This window comes from Sceloporus undulatus, chromosome 6 (assembly GCF_019175285.1).
Source record: "Sceloporus undulatus isolate JIND9_A2432 ecotype Alabama chromosome 6, SceUnd_v1.1, whole genome shotgun sequence".
Classification (NCBI taxonomy): Eukaryota; Metazoa; Chordata; class Lepidosauria; order Squamata; family Phrynosomatidae; genus Sceloporus; species Sceloporus undulatus.
Window position 1 is genome coordinate 169,808,600 of NC_056527.1, and position 21,906 is coordinate 169,830,505.

The 21,906-nt window shown below is 56.4% G+C and overlaps 4 protein-coding genes across 4 annotated transcripts; all 4 read left to right on the plus strand.

Annotated features, from left to right (window-relative positions):
* Positions 1-60: 60 nt before the first annotated feature.
* LOC121933424 (tubulin polyglutamylase TTLL13-like) lies at positions 61-9,905 on the plus strand. Its single transcript, XM_042473131.1, is given in 17 exon segments — positions 61-236; positions 1,010-1,342; positions 1,658-1,698; positions 1,876-1,994; positions 2,600-2,730; positions 2,985-3,018; positions 3,020-3,142; positions 3,318-3,461; positions 3,781-3,866; positions 4,607-4,832; positions 5,837-6,021; positions 6,513-6,701; positions 6,856-7,045; positions 7,408-7,596; positions 8,208-8,453; positions 8,455-8,572; positions 8,816-9,905. Coding segments are annotated over 16 exon segments (2,583 nt in total). The 5' UTR covers positions 61-236; positions 1,010-1,022; the 3' UTR covers positions 9,058-9,905.
* Positions 9,906-10,083: 178 nt separating this feature from the next.
* Positions 10,084-11,137, plus strand: NGRN (neugrin, neurite outgrowth associated). Its single transcript, XM_042473145.1, has 3 exons — positions 10,084-10,351; positions 10,450-10,554; positions 10,639-11,137. Exons 1-3 carry the CDS (start codon positions 10,257-10,259, stop codon positions 10,883-10,885), a joined length of 447 nt encoding a protein of 148 aa, XP_042329079.1. The 5' UTR covers positions 10,084-10,256; the 3' UTR covers positions 10,886-11,137.
* A 150-nt stretch (positions 11,138-11,287) lies between these two features.
* On the plus strand, positions 11,288-13,207 carry HDDC3 (HD domain containing 3). Its single transcript, XM_042473142.1, has 4 exons — positions 11,288-11,551; positions 11,648-11,703; positions 11,807-12,047; positions 12,534-13,207. The coding sequence occupies exons 1-4, from the start codon at positions 11,395-11,397 to the stop codon at positions 12,662-12,664; spliced, it is 585 nt and encodes a 194-aa protein (XP_042329076.1). The 5' UTR covers positions 11,288-11,394; the 3' UTR covers positions 12,665-13,207.
* A 2,054-nt stretch (positions 13,208-15,261) lies between these two features.
* VPS33B (VPS33B late endosome and lysosome associated) lies at positions 15,262-21,093 on the plus strand. The gene is given in 21 exon segments (XM_042474025.1): positions 15,262-15,456; positions 15,547-15,627; positions 15,756-15,817; positions 15,963-16,012; positions 16,614-16,681; positions 16,987-17,032; positions 17,230-17,324; positions 17,737-17,841; positions 18,160-18,180; positions 18,182-18,257; positions 18,866-18,883; positions 18,886-18,909; positions 18,912-18,941; positions 19,335-19,387; positions 19,389-19,409; positions 19,505-19,595; positions 20,077-20,123; positions 20,125-20,152; positions 20,679-20,742; positions 20,830-20,899; positions 21,022-21,093. Coding segments are annotated over 21 exon segments (1,218 nt in total). The 5' UTR covers positions 15,262-15,360.
* Positions 21,094-21,906: the final 813 nt, after the last annotated feature.

The following is a 21,906-nucleotide window of genomic DNA, read 5'->3' on the forward strand; positions in this document are numbered from 1 at the left end:
ACGTCACTTCCGCTCCCCGCCCGGAAGGAGCCGCTTTAGCTGGAAAGGCCCGCCGCGTCACAAGGGCTGGTCGCGCGCCGATGACGCGTTCGACGTGCGCGCGGGCGGGAGGCGTGGCTCCGTCCGTTGGGTGACGCCCTCGAGGGGCGGGGCCTCCGTCGTCGGCATGGTGACGGCGTCGGGCCCGGCGCGGGAGGCCGAGGAGGCCCAGGCGGCGCGGGGAAGCCTCGGGCCCGGTGAGCCAGGGGCGCGCGGCGCGGGGGGTTCTGGGAGCACCTGGCTGAGGGCCCCTCCCTTCCCTTCCCTGGCCTCACAGCCATGAAACCCACTGGGGCCGCGTCCACATTGGAGAAATAACCCGGTTTGGCACCGCTTTAACTCTTTTCTGTCTCAAGGCTATGGAATTCTGGGAGCTCCAACTCCCAGAATTCCATAGCCTTGAGCCAGACAAAGCGGTGGCAAACCGGGTTATTTCTCCAGTGTGGACGCAGCCCCAGTGGCCTTGTGCCAGTCACACTCTCTCAGCCTCAGGGGAAGGCGATAGCAAGCCTCCTCTGAACAAACGCCATGACAGGAAGAGTCCACATGGCCGCCCAGTCCAACCCCATTCTGCCATGCAGGAACTCCCCATCCAAGCATCAAGTCAGAAGGCACACAGCGACCAGAAGCATCTCCCGTGAGGTGGGAAGAGGTGGCTGGTGTGCCAAGGGGAAGGGGCCCCGCCAGCCTCAGGACGGGCCCATCATCCCTGGTCACTGCAGCCCCATGGCCCTTTGGGCAGATGCTGCCTCCTCACAGGGAGCACAGGTGGCTCAGGAGGCTGAAGAACACAGAGCACAGGAAAACCCATCAGCGATACCTTCATCAGGCAACTGAAATGCGCAATATACCTCTGCATTTGAAGAAGCTTTATGAAGCTCCATGGGCTTCTTCAGATGACCCTAGTTACTTATCACGGTTTTGTTGGTCTGTGGCTGACCCCTTCTTTCTTCCCTTTGCTCTTCGCAAGAGCGCCTGAGAGCATGAAGATCAACGGAGACGCAAGCAGTGAGTCTGAGAACGAGACAGACGAAGACGAAGATGACGAGGAGGAGGAGGAAGGAGGGGCTCTGTCGGATGAGTCTGCAAACATGTGCCTTAAGAATCTGGAGGCAGAAAAGAAAGCATCTCAGCAGAACAACTCTCAGGGCAAGGCAGAGGTCCGGGGCCAAAGGCACAAAGGCCAGGGGCAAGCGGGCGCAAAGGGTGGCCAGCCAGAGCGCCTCCTGATAGATCTGGAGGAACAAACGGCAGAAGAGTGCGAGACGGAAGAGACAAGGCAGAACAAGAAGAAGAAACACAGGTGTGCCACCTTTCCAAGCTTTGGCCACAGCGCCCGCATTGAGAGGTGCCTTTCCATGTGGGCATGCAAAAGCATGCTTCACCCGTTAGGATCCACTCTGACCAAACGCTTGGCCACTGACCCCGCTGGGCTGAGGGACTCAGGGAAGTGACCTCCCCAAAACCCAAGACTCTGCCCTTCCCCCCATCCCACCCCCGCCATTGATCTGGTCCCAAGACCACTCAGGTCTCTTGGTTGGCCCCATTTTCCACCCAGGAGCCTCCACCTTCTGGGCACAGGTACCTCTCCTCAACCTTTCTTTCGTCTTGATTGCAGGCTGCTCTCTATCAATCTGGCCAGCTGCAAATATGAGAGTGGTAAGTTAGGGTTGCTCCCAGGGCCTTCCTCCTGTAGCTGGAGGACATAGGCCAGGGCCTGGGGGCCAGGGAAGGTTCTGGGGTGCTCCTGGTCCCTCTGGGAGAATATCTGTGTCCAGTGGCCATATTGGAGCTCCTCTGAGACCCATCCATGGCCCTCTCCTTCTTTTGCTGCAGTCAGGCGTGCTGCTCGGCGCTGCGGCCTCAAAGAAGTCGGGGAGGAGGAGGAGTGGACAGTTTACTGGACCGATTGCTCAGTCTCCCTGGAGCGTGTCATGGAAATGAAAAGGTTTCAGGTACCTCCAGTGGAAGTGGGGAGAGGGAGCTGAAGCTGGGGAGAAAGGCAGGATGACACCAGGCATTTTCTGGAAGCCAGCAAAATTCCACAGCTCCCTCCTCTGGTTTTTCTGTGAAGGCACTCAGCAGCACTTTGCCACTTCAAACAATTCCTACATTTCAGTGACAACTGTCCCTTTTTATAAGGAGAGTCCCCCGAGGCTGTAAGAGCCGTGTGCTGTAATGGTTTGATTCTGGAAACCAAGGTTCAGTTCCCCGCTTAGCCGTGGGAGCCAACTGGGTGACCTTGGGCAAGTCCCAGTCTCTCAGCCTCAGAGGAAGGCAGTGGTGGCAAAACCCCTCTGAAGAAATATTGCCAAAAAAGCCAAGTGTTCACTTCAAGGTAATCATAAGTCAGAAACAGATTAAAGGAAACTACTGGCACTGATCAGAGGCAGTGCTGGTAAGCCAGCTGTAGCTTTGCCCTCTGCCAAGTAGCACTGCCTCCAGATGTCTGCTGCTTTGCACTGATCCAGGGATCACAGGGCTCAGGCTAGCTGTTCTTGCCTCTGGATGAATACTTTCAACAACACAGACATCTCATCCTGCTCTTCCATTTTCCCAGAAAATCAACCATTTCCCAGGCATGGCGGAGATCTGCCGCAAGGACCTGCTTGCCCGCAACCTCAACCGCATGCTCAAGCTCTTCCCCAAGGAGTACAGCATCTTCCCCCGCACCTGGTGCTTGCCGGCAGAGTGAGTGCGGGGAGCAGCTTTGGAGCCCTGGTGGGGTACCCTGAAAGCAGACAACTGGCCCCTCTTCAGGGAATCTGGCCCAGGCAGTGGTGATGGGTGGGACAGACCATGGACTCCTGACATTGGCCAGGGACTCCTCTTTCCACTAATTTCAGATCAGTTGCCATGAAGAAGAGGCACTGTGGGCAGCAGAGGGTGAGGGGAGAGGGCATGTGGCACATTTGCCCACCGACCACTCTCCACTCCCTGCACAGCTATGGGGATTTCCAAGCCTATGGGCGCATGCGGAAAAAACAGAACGTACATCTGCAAGCCAGACAGCGGCTGCCAAGGGCGAGGCATCTTCATTACACGCAATCCGAAGGAGATCAAGCATGGCGAGCACATGATCTGTCAGCAGTACATCGCCAAGGTAGGACTGGTAAAGATGAAGGATGAGGGAAACCTCCCCTTGTTCCATCTTAATCTCCAACTGCAGCAATGTCTTGAGCTGATGAAAGCTCGGCCTGAGCTGTGAAGGTTCAGGGCCAAACTCCTGAGCCAGCCACCCCTTGCATGGCTGGCTCACTCTGCCCATGTTCTTGCAGCCCTTCCTCATTGATGGCTTTAAGTTCGATATGCGCATCTATGTTCTGGTCACTTCCTGCGACCCACTGAGGATCTTTATCTATGAGGAGGGGCTGGCCCGCTTTGCGACCATGAGGTACATCGAGCCCAGCAGCAGCAACCTGGTAAAGAAGGGACGTTTGCCAGGAACTGGTATATGCTTTATAGGATAATACTCTCCTCCTAGTTGCCTGACGGGACTTCTGGGAATCTTGCTGTCAGGTGGGCAGAGTGCCTGTGTTTTGCCTGTGAACAGTCAGCTCAGGTTCCCTCCTGGACACTGCAAACCTGGGGCTGGGAAAGGCTTGGACTTGAGAGATACTGACTCAGGGTCCTCAGGGTCCTTGCATATTCAAGCATCCTCTTGAATATTCACAGTGCAGCTGAGAGGGAGGGAGGGATTCGCTGGGTCGGTGGGAAGTGACCCTGCTTTCTCTCACCCAGGAAGACATCTGCATGCACCTGACCAACTATGCCATCAATAAGCACAATGAGAACTTTGTGCGTGATGACAACACAGGAAGCAAGAGGTATTTTCACCAACCCACCCTGCCCCAGAGCAGAGCTCTGCCTTCTGCGTGGGGGCATCTGCAGTCACTTAACAGGGGTTCTGGGACACAGGCTTGGCCACTGGCTGGCTAAGGCAAGGACTTGGCCAGGATCACTGAATCACCCAGTAAAATGAGCTTGTTTTTTACGTATGTGCTCCCTTTGTATGATTGAAAACCTTGTGAAGGAACGTCTTGGACACATGCAGGGTTGCTCTTGGAGAGAGTAAGAGCAGCACTCAGTGGCAGAGTGTAGGTTTCATGTGCAGAAGGTCCCTCCCATTATCCCCTCAGCTAAAGAGCGAGATGGACAATAAGACCGGGGACTCAGCTCCCTCTCTCTTTCTCTTTGCACATCGATCATGTCACACTACTTTGTGTCTGAAGGAGTGGAGGACTTTGAGGGGAACTGAGTCTTTCCTTGAGGGCTGAGCAAACAGAGGTCCTACTGGTGTTGTTGGCCTCCAACTCCCAGCATTCCTCACTATTGGTTTTGCCAGCTGGGGTGATGGGAATTGGAATCCTATGGAGAGTACAATTTGGAAATTGCTGCTTGAATCCCAAGGGTTCCTGCTTGAAATGCAACCCCCGTTGTGGAATGGGCCGTGTTGGCTCTCCTGCTTTCGACCAGGCTCATGGGGGAAGGATGTCCTTTGCCCTTTCTTCAAGGCCTTGCCATCACCCCAGCCAAACCTCCTCTTCTCCCTTGTCTGGCCCAACAGGAAACTGTCCACCCTGAATGCCTGGATGCGGGAGCACAGCTATGATACTGCAGAGCTGTGGCGGGACATTGAGGACATCATCATCAAGACCCTCATTGCTGCTCACCCAGTGCTGAAGCATAACTATCGCACCTGCTTCCCCAACCATATCTCTGGCTGTGCCTGCTTTGAGATCCTGGGATTTGACATCCTTCTCGACAGGAAGCTCAAACCTTGGCTCTTGGAGGCAAGTGGAATTGCTCAGTCTCTCTCTTGCTCTTTCTTTCTTTCTCTCTCTCTCTCTTTCTTTTGTGCTCTGTCTGAAGCGGGATCCCCACTAGCAGCCACCGAGGAAGAAGCAGGTTCCAGAAGATGCACCATCAGACATCCCACCAGGCATTGCTTCCCTTCTGGACCCTGGGACTTTCCCCCAGACTCCCCATCTTGCCTTTCGCGTGGGGCTGAGCATAGTGTGTCCCCAAATACTGTTTTTGTAGAACTTGATCTTTAAAAAATAATAATTAAAATGTGAATTGTCTCTTTTAGAAGCTCCCTGGAGTGGCTACTGAATTTTTAGATAGCTTATAGAACCAGCCTACATTCTAGCATCCTAGAACCAGTTGGACCTTTGTTGATTTCTACTTTGGTTCAGGGCATTTTCGGCAGTCCATTCAACCCTGGAGGGTCCTGGGGCAGACTTGCTGCAGTTGTTCTCTCCTTTAGTAAAAACACCCTGGTCCACGTCTTTGAATCTGGGAAGAAGCAGGAATGGTCCCTTCAAGGATTTTGGAAGTCAAGGATAGGACAGGATGAGCTGGAAGGCTATCTGTTTTCCTGTAAGCAGTCACTTTATACTGGCTCGGGATACTGACCAATCTTAGTCAGTATGGTCAACCCAGATGGTTTGCAGATTTCAATACCCCCCACAACCACCAACACCACCCTTCTCTCTTTTTGTCACTTGCTAAGGTCCCAAACACACATTTTGTGAGTTTGGCCACTTAAAAGCCTGTGGGAAAGACCTACCTCCCCCCGGCTTGGGGCACCCACTTTGAGTCTAAGTATTCAGTGTCTCATTTCTACTACCAAGTTGTTAGTCTTACTGTATTTTTAAAAACAATGTTCAACTCAGACCAGATTTCATTTAGTCTCCTACAGGTGAAGAAGCCTTCTGCTCAAAGGGTCACCAAGAAGCATTCCTTCCCTTTGCAGGGAGGTCCCTGCTGGACTGAGGTGTCCTTGTCCCCTCAGGTCAACCACTCCCCGAGCTTCACCACGGACTCCCGGCTGGACCGTGAAGTGAAGGACGCCTTACTGTGTGATGCCATCAATCTCATCAACCTACGTGCCTGTGACAAAAAGAAGGTGCTGGAGGAAGACAAGAGGCGGGTGAAGGAGCGCCTTCTCCAGACCCACCAGACCCCTCGGGAGACCAGGTACCCCCAGGACACTGGGAAGGAGAGGGGGCACTTGGTCAGCAACTGCAGCCGCTGGCAAGTGCCCCAGTCTCTTGGGTTCAGCATGTCTGTGGCCCCAGGAAGCGCCTCACTGAGCCTTTACCCTTCAGGGGCCCCCTCCCCTGACCCAAGGTCTCAACTTCTCCCTTATTGCATTAGTGGCATTTTTCCTGTCCATGCACCACAAGAGAGAAGAGACAGTGAGCAGAAAATAAGTCTCCCCCTACACCTTCTTTTCCCCTCTGGCAGGGTTAAATGGCATGTGTGTGGCATGGGGCCAGGTTGCACACACTTTTGGCTTACTGTACCAAATCCGTTTGAGGTGCTGTAATGGAGGGCAGCGGCTGTCCCCAGGAAAATCAGAAGAAGTGTGGGTGGGGCTGTGCCCCTAGATCTCCCTCTCCATCCCCATGGGAGCCTTTGGGATCTCCTCCCTGCTGGTTCCTCACTGGACCTCTCTTGCTTTGCAGGCGGGAGCAGATGGAGAGCAGCCAGGCCGCCTGGCTGGCACAAGCAGAGAAGTATGAGAACAGCCACCTGGGTGGCTACCGGCGCATCTTCCCCTCCCACGATACTGAAAAGTACGCATCCTTCTTCAAGCACAGCGGATCCCTCTTCCAAGAGACGGTTGCCTCCAAGGCCAGGGAAGAGTGTGCCAGGTACCAACTCTAGAAGTGAGAGGGCCAGGCAAACTGCTTTCTCACCACAGAGGGTGGGTCCCCTCATCGCTTCCCTGTCTTCATGCCCTTCTGGGTCTGGGGAGCCCTGGGACACCTCTTCCAGGCACAGCAATTCCTCCTCTTCCTCTGCCAGGCAGCAGCTGGAGGAGATCCGCCAAAAGCAGGAGCAGCGGGAGAACACAGCTGGGAAGAAGAAGAAGGAGGTGAAGGAGAATCTGCAGGGAGAATCGGCTGGGGAGAAGGCCCAGGAGAAGGGCAAGGCAAAGCCCACCCTCACCCGCATCACATACAGCCACAGCAGGACCTGGAGCCCAAAAGTGCCGGTGCGTTCTTACCCTCCTGTACCCCCCACCCCTCTCCAGTTGGGTTTTGGGGCCCAGCACCACCCTAAGCCACCTTTGCTTCTGCCCTAAAAGACACTTCTGTGGATTGAAACCTAAGGGCTACTTCTTACAGTTCTTCAGTTACCTCATCTGGCCCCTGCAGCATGTGCTTGTCTGCCCTGGTTTCGAGGGGGGGGGTGTCTTGGGAGAGCCTAGGACCACCTTCCTCTGCCAAGAACAGGCTGAAGGTCTCTGTGAACGTGAAATGGGGGTGGGAGGCAGAGCCCACTCTTGAGGGTTGGAAGACACTCCTCTCCCAGCACTTGACCTCCATCCCACTTCTCTCCCATCCCTCCCGCCAGGTGTCTTCCTTCACATATGACAGCATGACCCCTCAGGACATTGTGGAAGAAGAAGAGGTAGAGAGGGTCAAAGCCCTTCTGAGACGGGAGACACTCATCCGAGGGCTGGGCATCGTGGACCAGCTGAGCCGCCTGCTGCCAAAGTCCACAGAGATCCAGAGGACCCACATCAACATCTCCGAAAGCCAGGTGGGGTATAGAATCATAGAGTTGGAAGAGACCACAGGGGCCATCCAATCCAACCCCATTCTACCATGCAGGAAATCTAAATCAAAGCATCCCCACTGACAGATGGCCCTCCAGCCTCTGTTTAAAGACCTCTTAGGAAGGAGACTCCACTACACTCCGAGGGAAGAGTGTGCTCCGCTGTCGAACAGCCCTTACTGTCAAAAGGTTCCTCCTAATGTTGAGGTGGAGAGTATTTGCAGGTCAAATCCCACCATGGCTGCTTCTCCCTCTCAAGCAGTAATCTGGATGCCTAACCCTCCAGGGCCAATAGTGGAACATGAACACTGTTTAGGGAACACAGCCCTCTCCTTGGTTGGGGGACACCCCCCTTTTAGGTGAAGGACCCTGGAACACACACTTTGCAGAGCCTGGGAAATGGGCCCCGGGAGCCCACGGGCTCTTGCTGTGAGAGGGTTGTGTGTGTGTTGTGTGTTCCAGGGAGAGCAGCCAGGGAGTCCTTGCAGAGAGGCAATGGCTGGAGGGCAGGTGGACTTCTCGGAGCCCTTCTGCCAGGGTAGTTTGGGGGGGGGGGGGGCCTTTTCCTGCCCTCAACCTGCTGCTTTATCCTCCAGCCCCAACTCATCCAGGACATCTTGAATAGCCGAGGGTCCCAGAATGTGATGACCCTCGTCCCCGTCCCTCTCCTAGGGAGCTCCATCTCTGAACTTGGGCAACAGGCCACACCGCAACCCTCCACACGCATCCACCTGCTGGGCAACCAAGGCTTCATCCCCACCATCTTGGGCGCCCTGTCGGGCCTGGGCACCTCCCACGAGGACACGGTTGTTCTGCCGTTCAAGCCACATCTTCACATGCAGCCCCCCCAGGAACATGAGCTGGCTGGGCACTGCCATGGTGAGCCAGCCCTACACAGTAGCTCAGATGCTGAAGGCCAGAGGGCGGCGATTTAGCAGCGCCAAGAACAAGATGGATGCCAGTGAGTATATGGCAGTTGAGAGTTGGGTAAGGTGGGCTGCTCTCTGGCCTGGGCACCCTGATGGTCAGAGCGGGGTCTGGGGAGGGGAGAGTCCTGGCAAGGTTGCTCAGCCCTGGAGGGGCACAGACAGAAGCCAGCCCCCTCCCCTTGCCTGCCACGACCAGAGATTCTCTGCAGGCTCCAGCGCCCACTGCAGGAGCTTGGGCCCTGCCATCCACATGGCCTCCTCTTCTTCTCTTCCAGGCAGCCCTGTCAACAGGAGGCCCCTGTACATGAGCTCCGGCTCCTTGAGCTGCCTCTCTCGTGTCAGGAAGGCATCCAGCAGCATGTGTGGCAGCTTCCCCTTCCCCTCTGCGCCCGGCCCCCTCACCCGCAGCGAGGTGCATGGACTGGCCATCAACTCTGCGTCAGCCCCCCTCATCCGCCGCGTCAGCCCCCACCGCTCCAGCAATATGGCCACGCTCCACCTCCACCAGCCCAGGTAGCACCCTCACTCCCCCCCCAGAGTTGGCTGCGGGGAGAGTTGATGGGGTGCCATCCTTGCCAATGCTTCCTTGGCCTTTTCCCACCCCAGGGAAGGGACTTGCTTTGGGTTCTCAGCGGCTCTGAAAGCCAGACGGAGGGGGGCTCCTTCCTTGTGCCAAGAGGGGGCACAAGTCCCTGCTCTGCTGCTGCCATGGCTCTAGGCCCCATGGCCCATCTCCCCCTTTTGGGCATGAGCTCATCTCCTGCCAGGCAGCAGCCAGCACCCATTTGCCTGTGCCCACTGTCCCTCTGCCCTTTCTGTGTGCCAACATCCCTGCCATGGATGCTGCTTATCCTGCCAGAGGAGGACCACAGGTGGGGAAGGGGCTTCTTTTGTAGTCCACTTTCTATTAAAGCTTTATACCACTATTCACCCCGAAGTCTGCCTCTCCCTCAGATTCCCAGGGACAGGCGGTGGGCTTTTCTGTGGACGGAGGAAGGGCCCAGAGGCCTCGTGTTTCCTGCGCTGGCCTTTGGCCGTGGTCCTCAGACGGGAGGGAGGCTGGTGAGATGGAAGTGCTCTTCCCTGGAGGCTGGTAGGAAGGCTCCTCTTTGGCCCGGAGGACTCGCAGGAGCCCAGTGGGGGCCCTTGACCACCCAGTTTAAAACTGACCGGCAAAAGTCCAGAGAAGCCCCCCGCGTGGAAGCGGATGTGAACCCTTCAGGCCTGGCCTGGCGAGAGAGAGGGCTGGAGAAGTCTGCCAGTCCCTTCCTGGCCTAAACGAGGGTGAGGGGCTAAAGGGCTTCCCAGGGCCACGTTGCCCAGCCCCAGCCAGCAAACCCAGGCCTTGTTTTCCACCAACAGAACTGGTTTTCAAGGCAGGGTGCCAGGAAACAAAGGTCTGGGCAGAGTTTGGGGAGGGAAGGCAGGAAGGCAGGCAGGCAGGAGGGGCTGCAAAGGGCACTTTCAGCCCTGGAAGACCCAGCGGCCTCCAGCCTCGGCGGGGATCCTTCAGTGGCCGCTTCCAGGCTGTACTTCAGGGGAGGGGCGCCGCAGGGACTTCCATTCCTGGAGTCGTCATCGTGATCCAGGGGGAGCTGGGCCAGGACCCCACTCGCCTTGCCTGGCCCTCCGGGGGCCTCCCGCCAGACTGACAGGGGGCTGGGCCTGTGAAGGCCTGGAGGAAGAGGCGGGACCGGAAGTGCGGCCTCCTGGGAGATGTGGTCTCCGGGCGCCTGGCGGTGGCCGGTGCTACGGAAAGCCGGGGCCCGGTTGGCGTCCGGAGGGTCCCCGCGGGAGCCGGACCCGGAGAGGTAGGCAGGCCGGCCGGCCTTGCGGAGCGGAGGGGAAGGGCGAGGGGCCCGGCCTGCCCTGAGGGCCTCTCTCTCTCTCTCCGTGTGTCTCGGTGCAGGGCGCTGCGGAGCCGGAGGCGCCTCCAGAAGGCGATGGAAGCGGAGTGCGGGGCTCCCCTGCAGCGGCCTCGGAGCCTGAGCCGCCAAGCCATGGAGCAGATGCGGTAAGAAGGCCGAGGAGGAGGAGGAGAAGGACGGGTGGGTCGGCGGAGGCTGCTGGGAATGCTCTCGCTCTCTCTCTCTCTCAGGTTCCTGGGCCGGGAAGGGCCCTCCTCCTCGGAAGAGTGGCCGCTGTGGCGCCTGGCCCGGGGCTTCGGCGTCTCCCGCCAGGACGCCCTCCGCGTCCTCCGCAGCCGCTTCGTCCCTTCCCCGGAGAGGGCCGCCAAGCAGGACGCCAGCGCCGCACGGGCCCAGACCCCGAGGCGCCTCGGATCCAGCGGAGGAAGAGGCACGGCCCTCCCTGCGGCCTCGGACTCTGGCTCCTCGCAGAAGTAGATCCGCTGCGGAAACACACGGGAGGAACAACCCGGTTTGGCACCGCTTTAAGACTTTCCTGGCTCAAGGCTCTGGGACTCTGGGAGCTGGAGTTTGCTGCGGAGCGGAGCGGAGCTTAAGGAAGGAAGGCCCCACAACAGACACCAACTCCCACTCTTAAAGCGGTGCCAAACCGGGTTATCTCTCCAGTGCGGATGCAGCCGCAGACAAAACAGTATGAAGGCTTTGTAGAATAAAGGATGCTCTTCCGAGGCTTCAGTCGTGACGTCACTCCTTTTCTCTGCCGAGGCTTTTTGGGTCTTAAACCGAGGTCCTCCGAGCAGAACGGGAAAAGGGGACTCGCATTTCGCTTCCCAGCGCGTCTCTGCTCTTTTCCCAGCTCTGTGGCCCTTGCGCATGCGCAGCGACAAGGCTCCGCTTAAGAAAGGGGCGGGGGCGGGACTTCCTGTCCCCCGGCGGAAGCGAGTACCCGGAAGCAGCGCGAGTGCAATGCTGTAGGAAAGGCGGGGATGGCTGGGGCGCTGGGGAGCTCTTCTTCCTCGGCCGAGAGCGCTGCGGCGGAGGCGGTGCGGCTGGTGCTGGACGCCGCCGACTTCTCGGCCCGGAAGCACTCGGCCCAGCGGCGGAAGGACCCGGAGGGCACCCCTTACATCAACCACCCCATCGGTGAGCCTCTGGGCGCGTGCAGAGTGCCCTCCCTCCTTCCCCCGCTGGCTGGCTTCTCCCTTCTGTCACTGAAGCCCTGCCTCTGTCTCCCTCCAGGAGTGGCCCAGATCCTGGTCCAGGAAGGCGGCATCACGGACCTGGCGGTGCTGCAGGTGAGAAATGGAGGGCCCTCGCAGCCCTAAGCGGCCCCTGAGCCGGAGCCTGGGAGGGAGCTGGCTTGCCGATGGCTCTCTCTGTCTCTCTCCCTCCCTCCAGGCGGCTCTGCTGCATGACACGGTGGAGGACACAGCGACCACCTTCGCGGAGATCGAGGGCCGCTTTGGGCCGGAGGTCAGGCGCATCGTGGAGGAAGTGACCGACGACAAGGACTTGCCAAGGACGGAGCGCAAGCGCCTGCAGGTCGAACGCGCCGCCGGCAGCAGCCGGGCCGCCAAGCTGGTCAAGCTGGCCGACAAGCTCTACAACCTGCGAGACCTGAGCCGCTGCACCCCCCAAGGTCCGGACGCGGCAGGGTCCCTGGCACACACTTCCCCCTGACAGGGGCAGGAAACTGGAAGCAGAGGCTGCAGCCACACTGGGGAAATAGCCTGGTTTGGCACTGCTTTAACTCTTTCTGGCTCAAGGCTATGGAATTCTGGGAGTTGGAGTTTAGAGCTCCGCTCTGGACCCCACAACTTACTCCAACTTCCAGAATTCCATAGCCTTGAGCCAGAAAGAGTTAAAGCGGTGCCAAACTGGGTTATTTCTCCAGTGTGGATGCAGCCTGAGAAGGGAGATCTTGGGGTCAGTTTAGCCATTGGCCAGCTGCACAATTAGGACTCCGTCCCTTAGATGGTTGCTATCAGAGCTGGGCTTAGCATCTTGCCCTCTTTTTGGCGAGACCAAGTAGCAGCTATAGGACGCCTGGCATAAAACCGTGGCTGCCATGTTTTTGTGTGTGTGTCCTTGTCGCTCCCTGACTGCAAGGTCTCTCTTTGCATAGGTTGGTCTGAACAGCGAGTCCAGGATTACTTCCTTTGGGCCTCAGAGGTGGTGAAGGGCTTGCAGGGGACGAATCCAGCGCTGGAGGAGAAGCTGCGGCTGCTCTTCAGAGAACGTGGGATATATGAGTGATGCTGCGGAGCGCCAGCCCTGCTAATTTACAAGGACCATCCAGATGAAGGAGCAGAGATGAAGAGAACTGGCCCATGGCTCTTCAGTTTTCCCACTGTTCAGCGCCCTCCTCCATCTCAACCCCTCCCCATGGCCCCCCTTGTTTGAATTGGCATGAAGACTGTTCTGCTTGATTGCCCAAAGAAGGTCGCCTTGGCTGAAGACGTTTCCATGTTTTGCAAGCGCAGAGCTGAGAGTGTGCAAGAGGAGAGCTTGCAACGCGTCCCTCGCTCTTCCCCCCCGAGGAGAGTGTTGTGGCGGAGGATGTTCTATCTAACACCAATGCTTTGCTGACTCTTCCCCTTCCTGACCTCTGGGATAGCGCATACTCCCACGGAATGGCCACAGACATTTCTTCTGCTGCTGAGAAGGGGAACAGGACTTTCCTCAGCTCAATAACCGCATCTGCAGCAGAGGGTTCTTGGGGATTTGTATGGAGGATAAGGTTATGAAAACAGCCTGTAATGAGAGTGGACCTTAATAAAAGCCCTGAGTGGTATGTGACTGGCTGTGCTGGCCATTGTGCTTCCCGCTCTCACTTAGGCCAAGGCCCAGTGGCTTAGCAAGGCCCCTCCAGCTACCTTTTCAGGTCAGAATACAGTCCACCCTTCCCATCTGTGCGGGATCTGTTCCAGACACCCACACCAATTCGTATGGGGAAAACCGCTTATGCTGAAGTCCCATTAGCCATTATGGTGGTGAGCATGCCATTTATTTATCTTATCCTCCCCGGAGGGACCCAAGCGGTTCCCAAATAAAACCTATAAAATTCTTTAAAAATCCAAACAATACAAACTCTATATAAACTCACACACAGTATACACAAGTTAAAAAACAGACTAGGCCCTATGGACCACATATGCTCAAAGCAGCGCATGCCAAGTCCACGTAAGGCAAGGGCGGACTGTATTTTATTTCTTCAGGCCAGACAAACAGCTGTCCAGTTGCTTCCTCCATGCCTCCTTATGAGAACAACTGCAGATACGAAAGGGGGGGAAGCACCCTGTTTGCGGCAGGAGAGGTGCCCAGACAGGACTGTCCTCTGAGGGATGGTCAGATGCAGCTGGTCTTGAGCCCTTGTGGGAAGATGGGGACCTTTGGCCAAAGAGGTTCCTTACTCTCCAGGATAGAAATTGAGGAGTTCTTTATTTGGAGCAAAGGACCTCTTTATTGACATGGTTTGGGAATATATAAAGATGGCTGAAGGTTCGCATGTAGGGTTGCCATGTCCCCCTTTCTCCCGGGACTTGCACAGTTTTTGGGCTTCGGGAATGTCCCTGCCCGGTTTTCAAGAGAAGTCCTGGGAGCTGGTCATCTGGAGCCCGTCTCTGTCCGTCTATCGCTCATTGGCCAGGCTCCTCTGAAGAAGAAGGTGCAGCAGGGAAGGAGAGAGAGAGAGGCCAGCCTTCCTCCGCAGGATGCAGTCCGCTTCCCCTTCGACTGCCCCAACTTCTTCATCCCTTCTTCTTGATGAAGGGAAGGAGGTTGAGCAGAGGCAGAGTGTGCGTGTTTTATAACTTTGCTGTTGTGTTGTATACACACACACACACACAAGAGCCAGCGAGAGTCCTCAGACTACAATTCCCATCACCCACAACCAACCCACATGCCCATGGCCCTGGAGGGCTCAAGGATTCTGGGAATTACCAGAAAGGGGCTTGAGGGGCCACAGGCGCAGATAGGCTGCAGGGAGACCTCCCCCAACCTCTGCATGGTCTGGGGATGATGGGAAGTGTCCTCCAACGTGCCCCCCCCATGCTGTGCCTTGTGAGGATGATGGGAAGTTAAATGCCCAAATGTGTGTCGTGTGTGTTTTGGAATGGGGGGGGGGCCTTTGGCCAGAAGCACATTTCTGCCATTTGTCTAGGAATAATGCCAAAATGTCCTCCATTTTGAGCATGCCTAAGAAACATGCGTTTACATTAATGCTTTTTTTAATTCATTAAATTTTTTTTAGTTGTTCACATGTCCTCTGTTTAAAAAATTATCCTACATTTGTCCTACATTTTTAACATTTGTCCCGGTTTAGAGGTTGACAGTTATGGCAACCCAATTCGCATGCGCCTTGCAGGGGTTCATCCATTTGGTCCCCTACCCTTCACTTTGGGGTCCTGTTGGGTAAAGCAGGGCACTTTTGATCCCTTGGGTTTCTCTGGCTGCATCCACACTGGAGAAATAACATGGTTTGATGCCGCCTGGCTCAAGGCTATGGAATTCTGGGAGTTGGAGTTTGTTGTGGGACCCAACAGTCATGAAACCCACAGAGGCTGCATCCACATTGGAGAAATAACTCCATTTGGCACCGCTTTAACTTTTTCCTGGCTCAAGGCTATGGAATTCTGGGAGTTGGAGTTTGTTGTGGGCCAAACTCCAACTCCCAGAATTCCATAGCCTTGAGCCAGGGAGGCAGTTAAAGCGGTGCCAAACTGGGCTATTTCTCTGTTTCTGATTTCCGGGGACCCACTTCCGGGTTCTGCCTAGAGCGGCCCCCATTGAGTACGCCGCCCTTCAAGGCCCGGCCGGAAGAGCAGCAGCGCTCCACTTCCGGGTGTTCCGGGGAAGGTGCTCCGCCGTCTCCCTCTGCCTCCGCCGCTCTTGGTTCCGGGCAGGAAGGGGCCCGGCGGCGCCTCTCTTCCTCGGTCCCTCCGTCGTTCGCCATGTCCTCCCCGGGGCACCGCGACGCGCCGGAGCTGCCGGATTTCGGCCTCCTGAAGCGCCTGGCCCGGGACCAGCTGGTCTATCTGCTGGAGCAGGTGTGAGGAGGGCCGAGGGAGGCAGGGGTGGCGGCGGGGGCCTTCTTGGCTGCGGCCCTGACCGGCTTCCCCTCCCTTTCTCCTGGGCAGCTCCCCGGGAAGAAGGACCTGTTCATCGAGGCCGACCTGATGAGCCCCCTCGACCGCATCGCCAACGTCTCCATCCTCAAGGTGCCCCAGGCCCCCTTCAGGCAGAGGCTCCAGCTGGAAGTGGCCCCGGGAGGAAGAGGAAGAGGACTGAGGGAGGCCCCAGCTAAGGCCCCTGGGCTGACCCTGTCCCCTCTCCTTCCTCTGCGCAGCAACACGAAGTGGACAAGCTCTACAAGGTGGAGAGCAAGCCGGCCCACAGCAGCAGCGACCAGTGAGTCCGTGGCCTCCCTTGGGGTTAAACCCTGGCCGCCCTGCGAGGAGCATGGGCTTCCCAGGCCACAGAGAACCTGCCCTGGGATGGATGGGACCATCGCTTTCCTCATCGCCGCTTACTCTCTCTGCTTCCTTCCTGCAAGGCTGTGCTTTTTGCTCCGGCCACGAATCAGGAACGTGAAATATGTGGCAGGTGAGCTGGTGGCCAAGGAGAGGACCCGGTTTATTTGGTGCGCCTGAAAAGCTGGTGCCTTGGCCTGTTGGCTGGCCTGGCCATACTGGGGGCACAGCCCCAACTGCCAGGGCCCAGAGGGAGGGGAAGCACAGTCCATCTGGCTGCCATCAGGCGGCTGTGCCCTTGGCTTCCTGGGAAGAACCTCAGGGCTAGGGCTGGAGGGCCCCACACTTTAGCCAACGGAAGAGGTCCTGCAGCAAGCGCACTGCTCCCTCTCTGCCCCAAGAGCACTTTGCTACTACTGACAGCTGCAAGAGGATTGCAAAGTAGAAAGAAGCACTCTGCTTTGGGAACAGGATCAAGAATTGCTGGGTTTGTGTGTGAGTCTGCGCACATTGAGAGAGAGAGAACCGTTGTTGTTGTCTTAGTTCTTGGAGCTCTGCCACAAGACTCCTTGAGAATAATTAGACTAGAAAGAGAAGTGTACCTCTTCAAATTAAATAGCAAGCATTTCATTTGAGGTCCACACAACCATGTTTTTGAGCTGCCTAGAAAGGGGGCTGGGGCCAGGCAGGGGACATCTGGGCTCAGCTGCTCTCTGACCAGAGTCTTTCTCCAGACATAGTCAATGCTGACAAGGCTGCTGGTCGGACTCGCAAGTACAAGATTATCTTCAGCCCTCAGAAGGTAAGTATCCAGGAGAAGACATTGGGACCCTGCTTTCTGCTCTTCCCTCATCCAAGAGGAGCTTAGCAATTGTATGCTCCCATCCTGCAGTGATGCCCATTTGTCGGACCCTTTCGTCTTGGGGCACATCCTATTTCAGATGTTGTGGTTGTCCCCATTGGTGTCATGTCTTCAGCTGGTCAGAATTTCTTTGTCCTGTTCATGCTGGTTGTAGCCTGGTGTGAAGGTCTAGGGAAGTGAGGAAGGGCTGGGAGTTAGGAGAGCCCCAACTACAGGGAGCTGACTGACTCTCCCTTTCCTTGCAGTTCTATACCTGTGAGATGGTGCTGGAGGACGAGGGAATCTATGGAGGTGAGGGTTTGGGGGGTTGTGGGGATAAAGGGTGTTATTTTTCCAGGCAAGGCCTTGTTCTTCATGCCCAAAAGCCCCTGGGCAATTGCTTTGCTCATGATGAACATCTGGTGGGGGAGGGGGCAACAGAGACGGCAGGAGGATGGGATGATGTCAAAGACAAGACAGGCTTGTTTTCTCTTGGGATTTTCACCCAGATGTGACCTGGGATGAGTGGAACTTCTACCTTCTCCCTCTGGATGATGACATCCTCAGCATGGAATTGCCCGAATTCTTCCGTGACTACTTCCTGGTCAGTATGAAGCTCCACGATGCCTCTTCATTCACCAGCCAGCTTAGGAGCCTAAATGACAACTGTGGGGCTTGGATGAATTGCACTGGCAGCTTTTAGTTGCCCCAGTTCCTCAGTCTGGATTGTCTTTGTCCTCTTAGTTTTGTTGACATGCAGCAAAATGAAAGTGTTAGGGCTTGGCCATGCCAGCCTGCATTGAACAATACTTCCTTCAGCACACAGCTTTGGAGGGTGGTCAATCTGGCCCATGCCAGAAGCTCCCACTTTCATTTTTCTCATGGAAGAGGGTTGGTAGTTGCTTCCCAGCTTCTTCCCAAGATGAAGGCTGAGGCCCTCGTGATGACAGCAACAATGTACTGCTAACCTTCCGTGTGAGTTACACCTTCTTGTTGTTGTTGTTTCACTTGCACAGGAAGGGGATCAGCGCTGGATCAGCACTGTGGCGCAGGCATTGCAGCTGCTGGGCTCCCTCTTCGGCCCCTTCACTAGGACCTATGGAATTGGCCGGTGTGCCAAGGTGCGGTGAGGTCTTTTACAGCACAGAGAAAGCCTCTTGAGGGAATGGGGGTGGTCCACAGGGGGACAAATGAGGGAGTCAACCTGGGGAGATGATAATGATAATAATAATAATAAATAATTTAATTTTTATTTATAGACCGCTATTCCGCAGTGATCATAGCTGTACAGTAAAATTGCAAAAAAATACAAAAAATTGCAAGGCCTCTCTCCCCCTCAAGATGGTGGTTGGAGGAGGGCTCTTTTCTGCTCTGGGACACTCTGTTTCTGTGTTGGGGAGCAGTTGGATGGGTGAGCAAACGGTCTCCTGTCCTCCCAGATGGCCCACGAACTCTTGCTGTGAGATAGTGGAAGAGAGCGAGGTGGACAACATGGGTCGGAAGCCAGAGATGGGCTCCATTTTTCTCATGGACAGAGGTAGGGGCCCGGGGGGGGGGGGGGCTGCATTGACGGAGGGTGGGTCGTGCAGATGAGATCCATCCTGTCTCTCTCCCCTCATTTCCTTGCAAGTGCCTGCTCCCAAACACATTTTTTTTGGGGGGGGGGGAATCAATGGGGCGAGGAAACTAAACTAGAAGTATTTCTGTGTCAGTTTAGCCTCCTAGTTCTCTGTGTGGGGACATTGCCTGCAGGAATCCCAGCAGAACCACAAAGACAGTTTAGATGGGAGGAACAAGAGCAGAATGGGCAGACGGGGCGAGTGAGTGAGCCAGACTGGATGTTTCCAAAAGAAACACTTGGGCTCTGGCTGAGACAGGGTCCCTCACGCTCTGAGTTGTTGCGTTGGCAAGCTGCTGTACCTCTCCAAAGTCTTTGGGCCCAGGAGGGTCTTTCCCGCTTTGGCCTGGAGAGGCTGCTGGGAAGTGGGCAGGGGCTTGTGCAGGTGCTGTGGACTGAGCTCCAGACCTCCCTTGGCAGAGTAGGGAGACCGCCCAGGTCAATGAGCGCCTATGGCTGTGGCTCTTCAGCACCCAGCTGTGGGGTGGCTTGTGGCAGGCCTCACTCAACTCCCACCTCCTTTTCAGATGTGGACTACGTTACAGCCCTTGCTCTCAGGTGGTATACGAGGGTTGGTGGATGATACCTTCCGCATCAAGTGCGGTGAGTTCTCCTTCCCTGGCTGTGAGACTTGGTGGCACCTGCCCCCTGCCTCAGAAGGGCTCCCTTCCCACACGGTTGCCCCTGAGCAGTCCTTAGTCTTTGGGACAAATCTCCTGCTGCACCCTTTCTGCAGGAAGTGTGACTTTGGCCCAGAGAGTCACCTCCTCTGACCGGAGCATCAAGGTTCTGCTGATGCCCAGGACAAGGTAAACCTGGACCCCTTTGGGTCTCGACAGTTTGTCAGCAAAGGGAGGGCTGTTAAGTGTGGAGGAGGGGCATCTGAATTTGTGGCGGCCAGCAGCTGCTTCCGCTTCCTCATGAACAAAGGATGGCCTGGCTCAGCTAGCTATCCTGGCCTCCCTTTCCTGGCCTTTCCCTACAGTGTTTAACCAGATCCGGAACGGCACTTTTCCAGCGTCTTTGGCTTCCTGAGTCAGAAGGCCCGTAAACCTGCAGGCCCAGTATGATGTGAGTGGGATTGGTCAGAGGGGAGCAGTGGGGACAGGGCCCAGGGGAGCCCCAGGTCACTCAGCCTGCAAACACACCTTCTCTTGTTTTTTCAGCGACGGCGTGGGATGGACATAAAACAGATGAAGGACTTTGTCTCCCAGGAGCTGAAAGGCTTGAAGCAAGAGCACCGCCTGCTCAGCCTCCGTAGGTCCCTTTTAAACTATGTCCTGGATTGTGCAGAGGGGTGTGTGTGTGTGTGTGTGTGTGAAGGTGGAGAAATGGGGCACTGTTGTTTCTAGCCTTAGAAGCTTCACTAACTTCTTTGCCTAATTCATGGTGCATGTAGTGAGTGGGCTTGGAGAAGAGAAATGCGTGTCTGTGGTTGTGAATGAGGAGGGGGTTGTGTGGATCTCCTGTGATGTGAATGTGATGTGGGAATTAGCCCTGGCCCTTGCTGGCTCCAACAAGGATGCTTTGTGGGTACCCACAAAGGAATGTGATCTCAGAGAGACAGACACCAGCCCCTTCTCCTCTCTCACCCTTATTTTCCTTCAGGGGAAACACCAGCCCCTTTACCCTCTCCCAAACCTGCTTCCTAGTTGGTCTTTGGGAGACGGGGGTGGAATTGGGCCCAGTCCCACCCCTGCTGCAGTCTCCCTTCAGAAGCCTTTGTTGTGTCCTCCAGATATTGGGGCCTGCGAGTCCATCATGAAGAAGAAAACCAGGCAGGATTTTCCAGGAACTCCTGAAGACTGAGCACGGTGTGTGTGGACAGAGACAGCTGCTCCTTGCCTCCTCTTGCTCCCTGAGCTCATGCCTGTCTGGTGGCCTGATCCCTCCATATGTGTCCCTGGCCCTGGGAAAGAAAGCGGCAGAGAGCCCTGGGGGAGAAATCAGGAAGACCCAACCAACTTTTGGGGCTGCTTGAAAATCCTGCTGCCGCTTGCACTTTGAAATCCCAACACACATCATCGTTTTTCCCCAGTGTTTTCTTAGGCTTTTTCCTGAAAGGTCTTGCTTTGCTTGCTCTACCTAAGAAATCTTGGCCCGTGGCAGAGAGGAAGCTTCCTTGGTTGTGAGCAGCTTTACACGACACAGCCAGAGATCGTAAGGGGCTGGCAGGATCTGGGGCAGTGGCTGCCTCTTCTTTGGCGAGAGAGAATGGCCCTGCAGCTTGCTAATCCACTCTTGAGGTAGGGCTGCCCCATCTTTCAGGTCCAGGCACTGGTGCCTCCTGAAGCTAAGGCAGGCTCTGGTTGCCATCATGGTTTCCCACTTGCCCTGCAGCGCTCCTGGAGGGTTTCGACATTCGAGAGAGCATCAGCTTCATTGAAGAGCACATTGACCGGCAGTGAGTGGGAGAGGCTGGCCTGGGGGCTGTGTTGGCTGGCGGAGGGGGGGCTCATATATCTGCTGATGTTTTCTTCTTATGCGACAGGTCTCCCCCCATTGAGAGTCTGCGGATGCTGCCTCTTGTCGATCACGGGAGTGCTGTAGTGTGGCGTGTGGTGCGCACGCTGCGGTCGTGTCGGAGGAGTGGCGCTAGAGCGAGGTCAGGCAGAGGGTGGAGAGGGCTTTTTTTGAGGGGGCTACCCCTGTGTACTGATACCTTCCTGTTCTGCCTCTCTAGGCTACCCCCAAGGACTACCGCTCCCTGAAAACCCAGTACCTGCAGGTGAGGAATGACGCCAGCCCCCTCTGACCCATGGCAATGAGTGTGGCTCTTGTGCCTGCCCTGGACAACCCCCTTTCTCTAGGGTCCTTGGGAGCTGTGCAGTCCCCCCTGCAGACCGCTTTTCACATCTCAACAGTGTATTCTAAGCCCAGTCTCTCTTGAGGTGCTTCTGCCTTGACACACAGTCTGTGCCACAATCTCCCCCTTCAGAGTTATGGACCAGAGCACTGCTGACCTCCACAACCTGAGGCAGCTGGGCCTCTTGACTGAGCAGGTGCCGGGGGAGACCCTTGACGGCCGTGGAGAACAAAGTCAGCAAGCTGGTGACAGACCGAGCTGCAGGTAGCCGGGTGATGCTCCCACACGTCTCTGGGTCGGAGGGGGGTGTTCCTTGCACCTGGAATTACCTGAGCATCTCCCCATTGGCTCTCCTTTTTCTCTCCTCCCTCCCCGCAACCAGGAAGCTCTCAGATGCCTCTTAGTTCCATCGCCAGGGAAGAGCCATTTCAGGGCCATAAGCAAGAGCTGGGGCTGGTGAGACCTCTGGAGGATGCCGGGGCAAGGAAGGGGGCTGGGAGAAGAATAGGCAGGCGTCCTGGACTGACTCCTCTGTTCTCTGCCACCGCACCCAGATCCCGCGTGTGGATGGGGAGTACGACCTGAAAGTGCCCCGGGACATGGCCTATGTCTTCAGTGGAGCTTACATCCCTCTGAGCTGCAAGATCATTGCGGGTGCCCCAGAGCGCTCAGGCCTTCCCTTGGCCTTCCCTTGACCCTGGCTTGCCCCCTGCCCTGACGGGCAAAGGCTGCTGGCACCCCACCACTGACTGCCCTCTGCCT

What these genes read in the sequence shown, in the direction of transcription:
- NGRN (XM_042473145.1), top strand. Translation starts at nt 10,257, where the DNA reads ATGTGGTCTCCGGGCGCCTGGCGGTGGCCGGTGCTACGGAAAGCCGGG. An exon ending in CGGGAGCCGGACCCGGAGAG is followed by an intron (nt 10,352 to 10,449) that starts GTAGGCAGGCCG and finishes GTCTCGGTGCAG; the next exon opens with GGCGCTGCGGAGCCGGAGGC. An exon ending in CAAGCCATGGAGCAGATGCG is followed by an intron (nt 10,555 to 10,638) that starts GTAAGAAGGCCG and finishes TCTCTCTCTCAG; the next exon opens with GTTCCTGGGCCGGGAAGGGC.
- HDDC3 (XM_042473142.1), top strand. Translation starts at nt 11,395, where the DNA reads ATGGCTGGGGCGCTGGGGAGCTCTTCTTCCTCGGCCGAGAGCGCTGCG. An exon ending in CGGACCTGGCGGTGCTGCAG is followed by an intron (nt 11,704 to 11,806) that starts GTGAGAAATGGA and finishes CCCTCCCTCCAG; the next exon opens with GCGGCTCTGCTGCATGACAC. An exon ending in GAGCCGCTGCACCCCCCAAG is followed by an intron (nt 12,048 to 12,533) that starts GTCCGGACGCGG and finishes CTCTTTGCATAG; the next exon opens with GTTGGTCTGAACAGCGAGTC.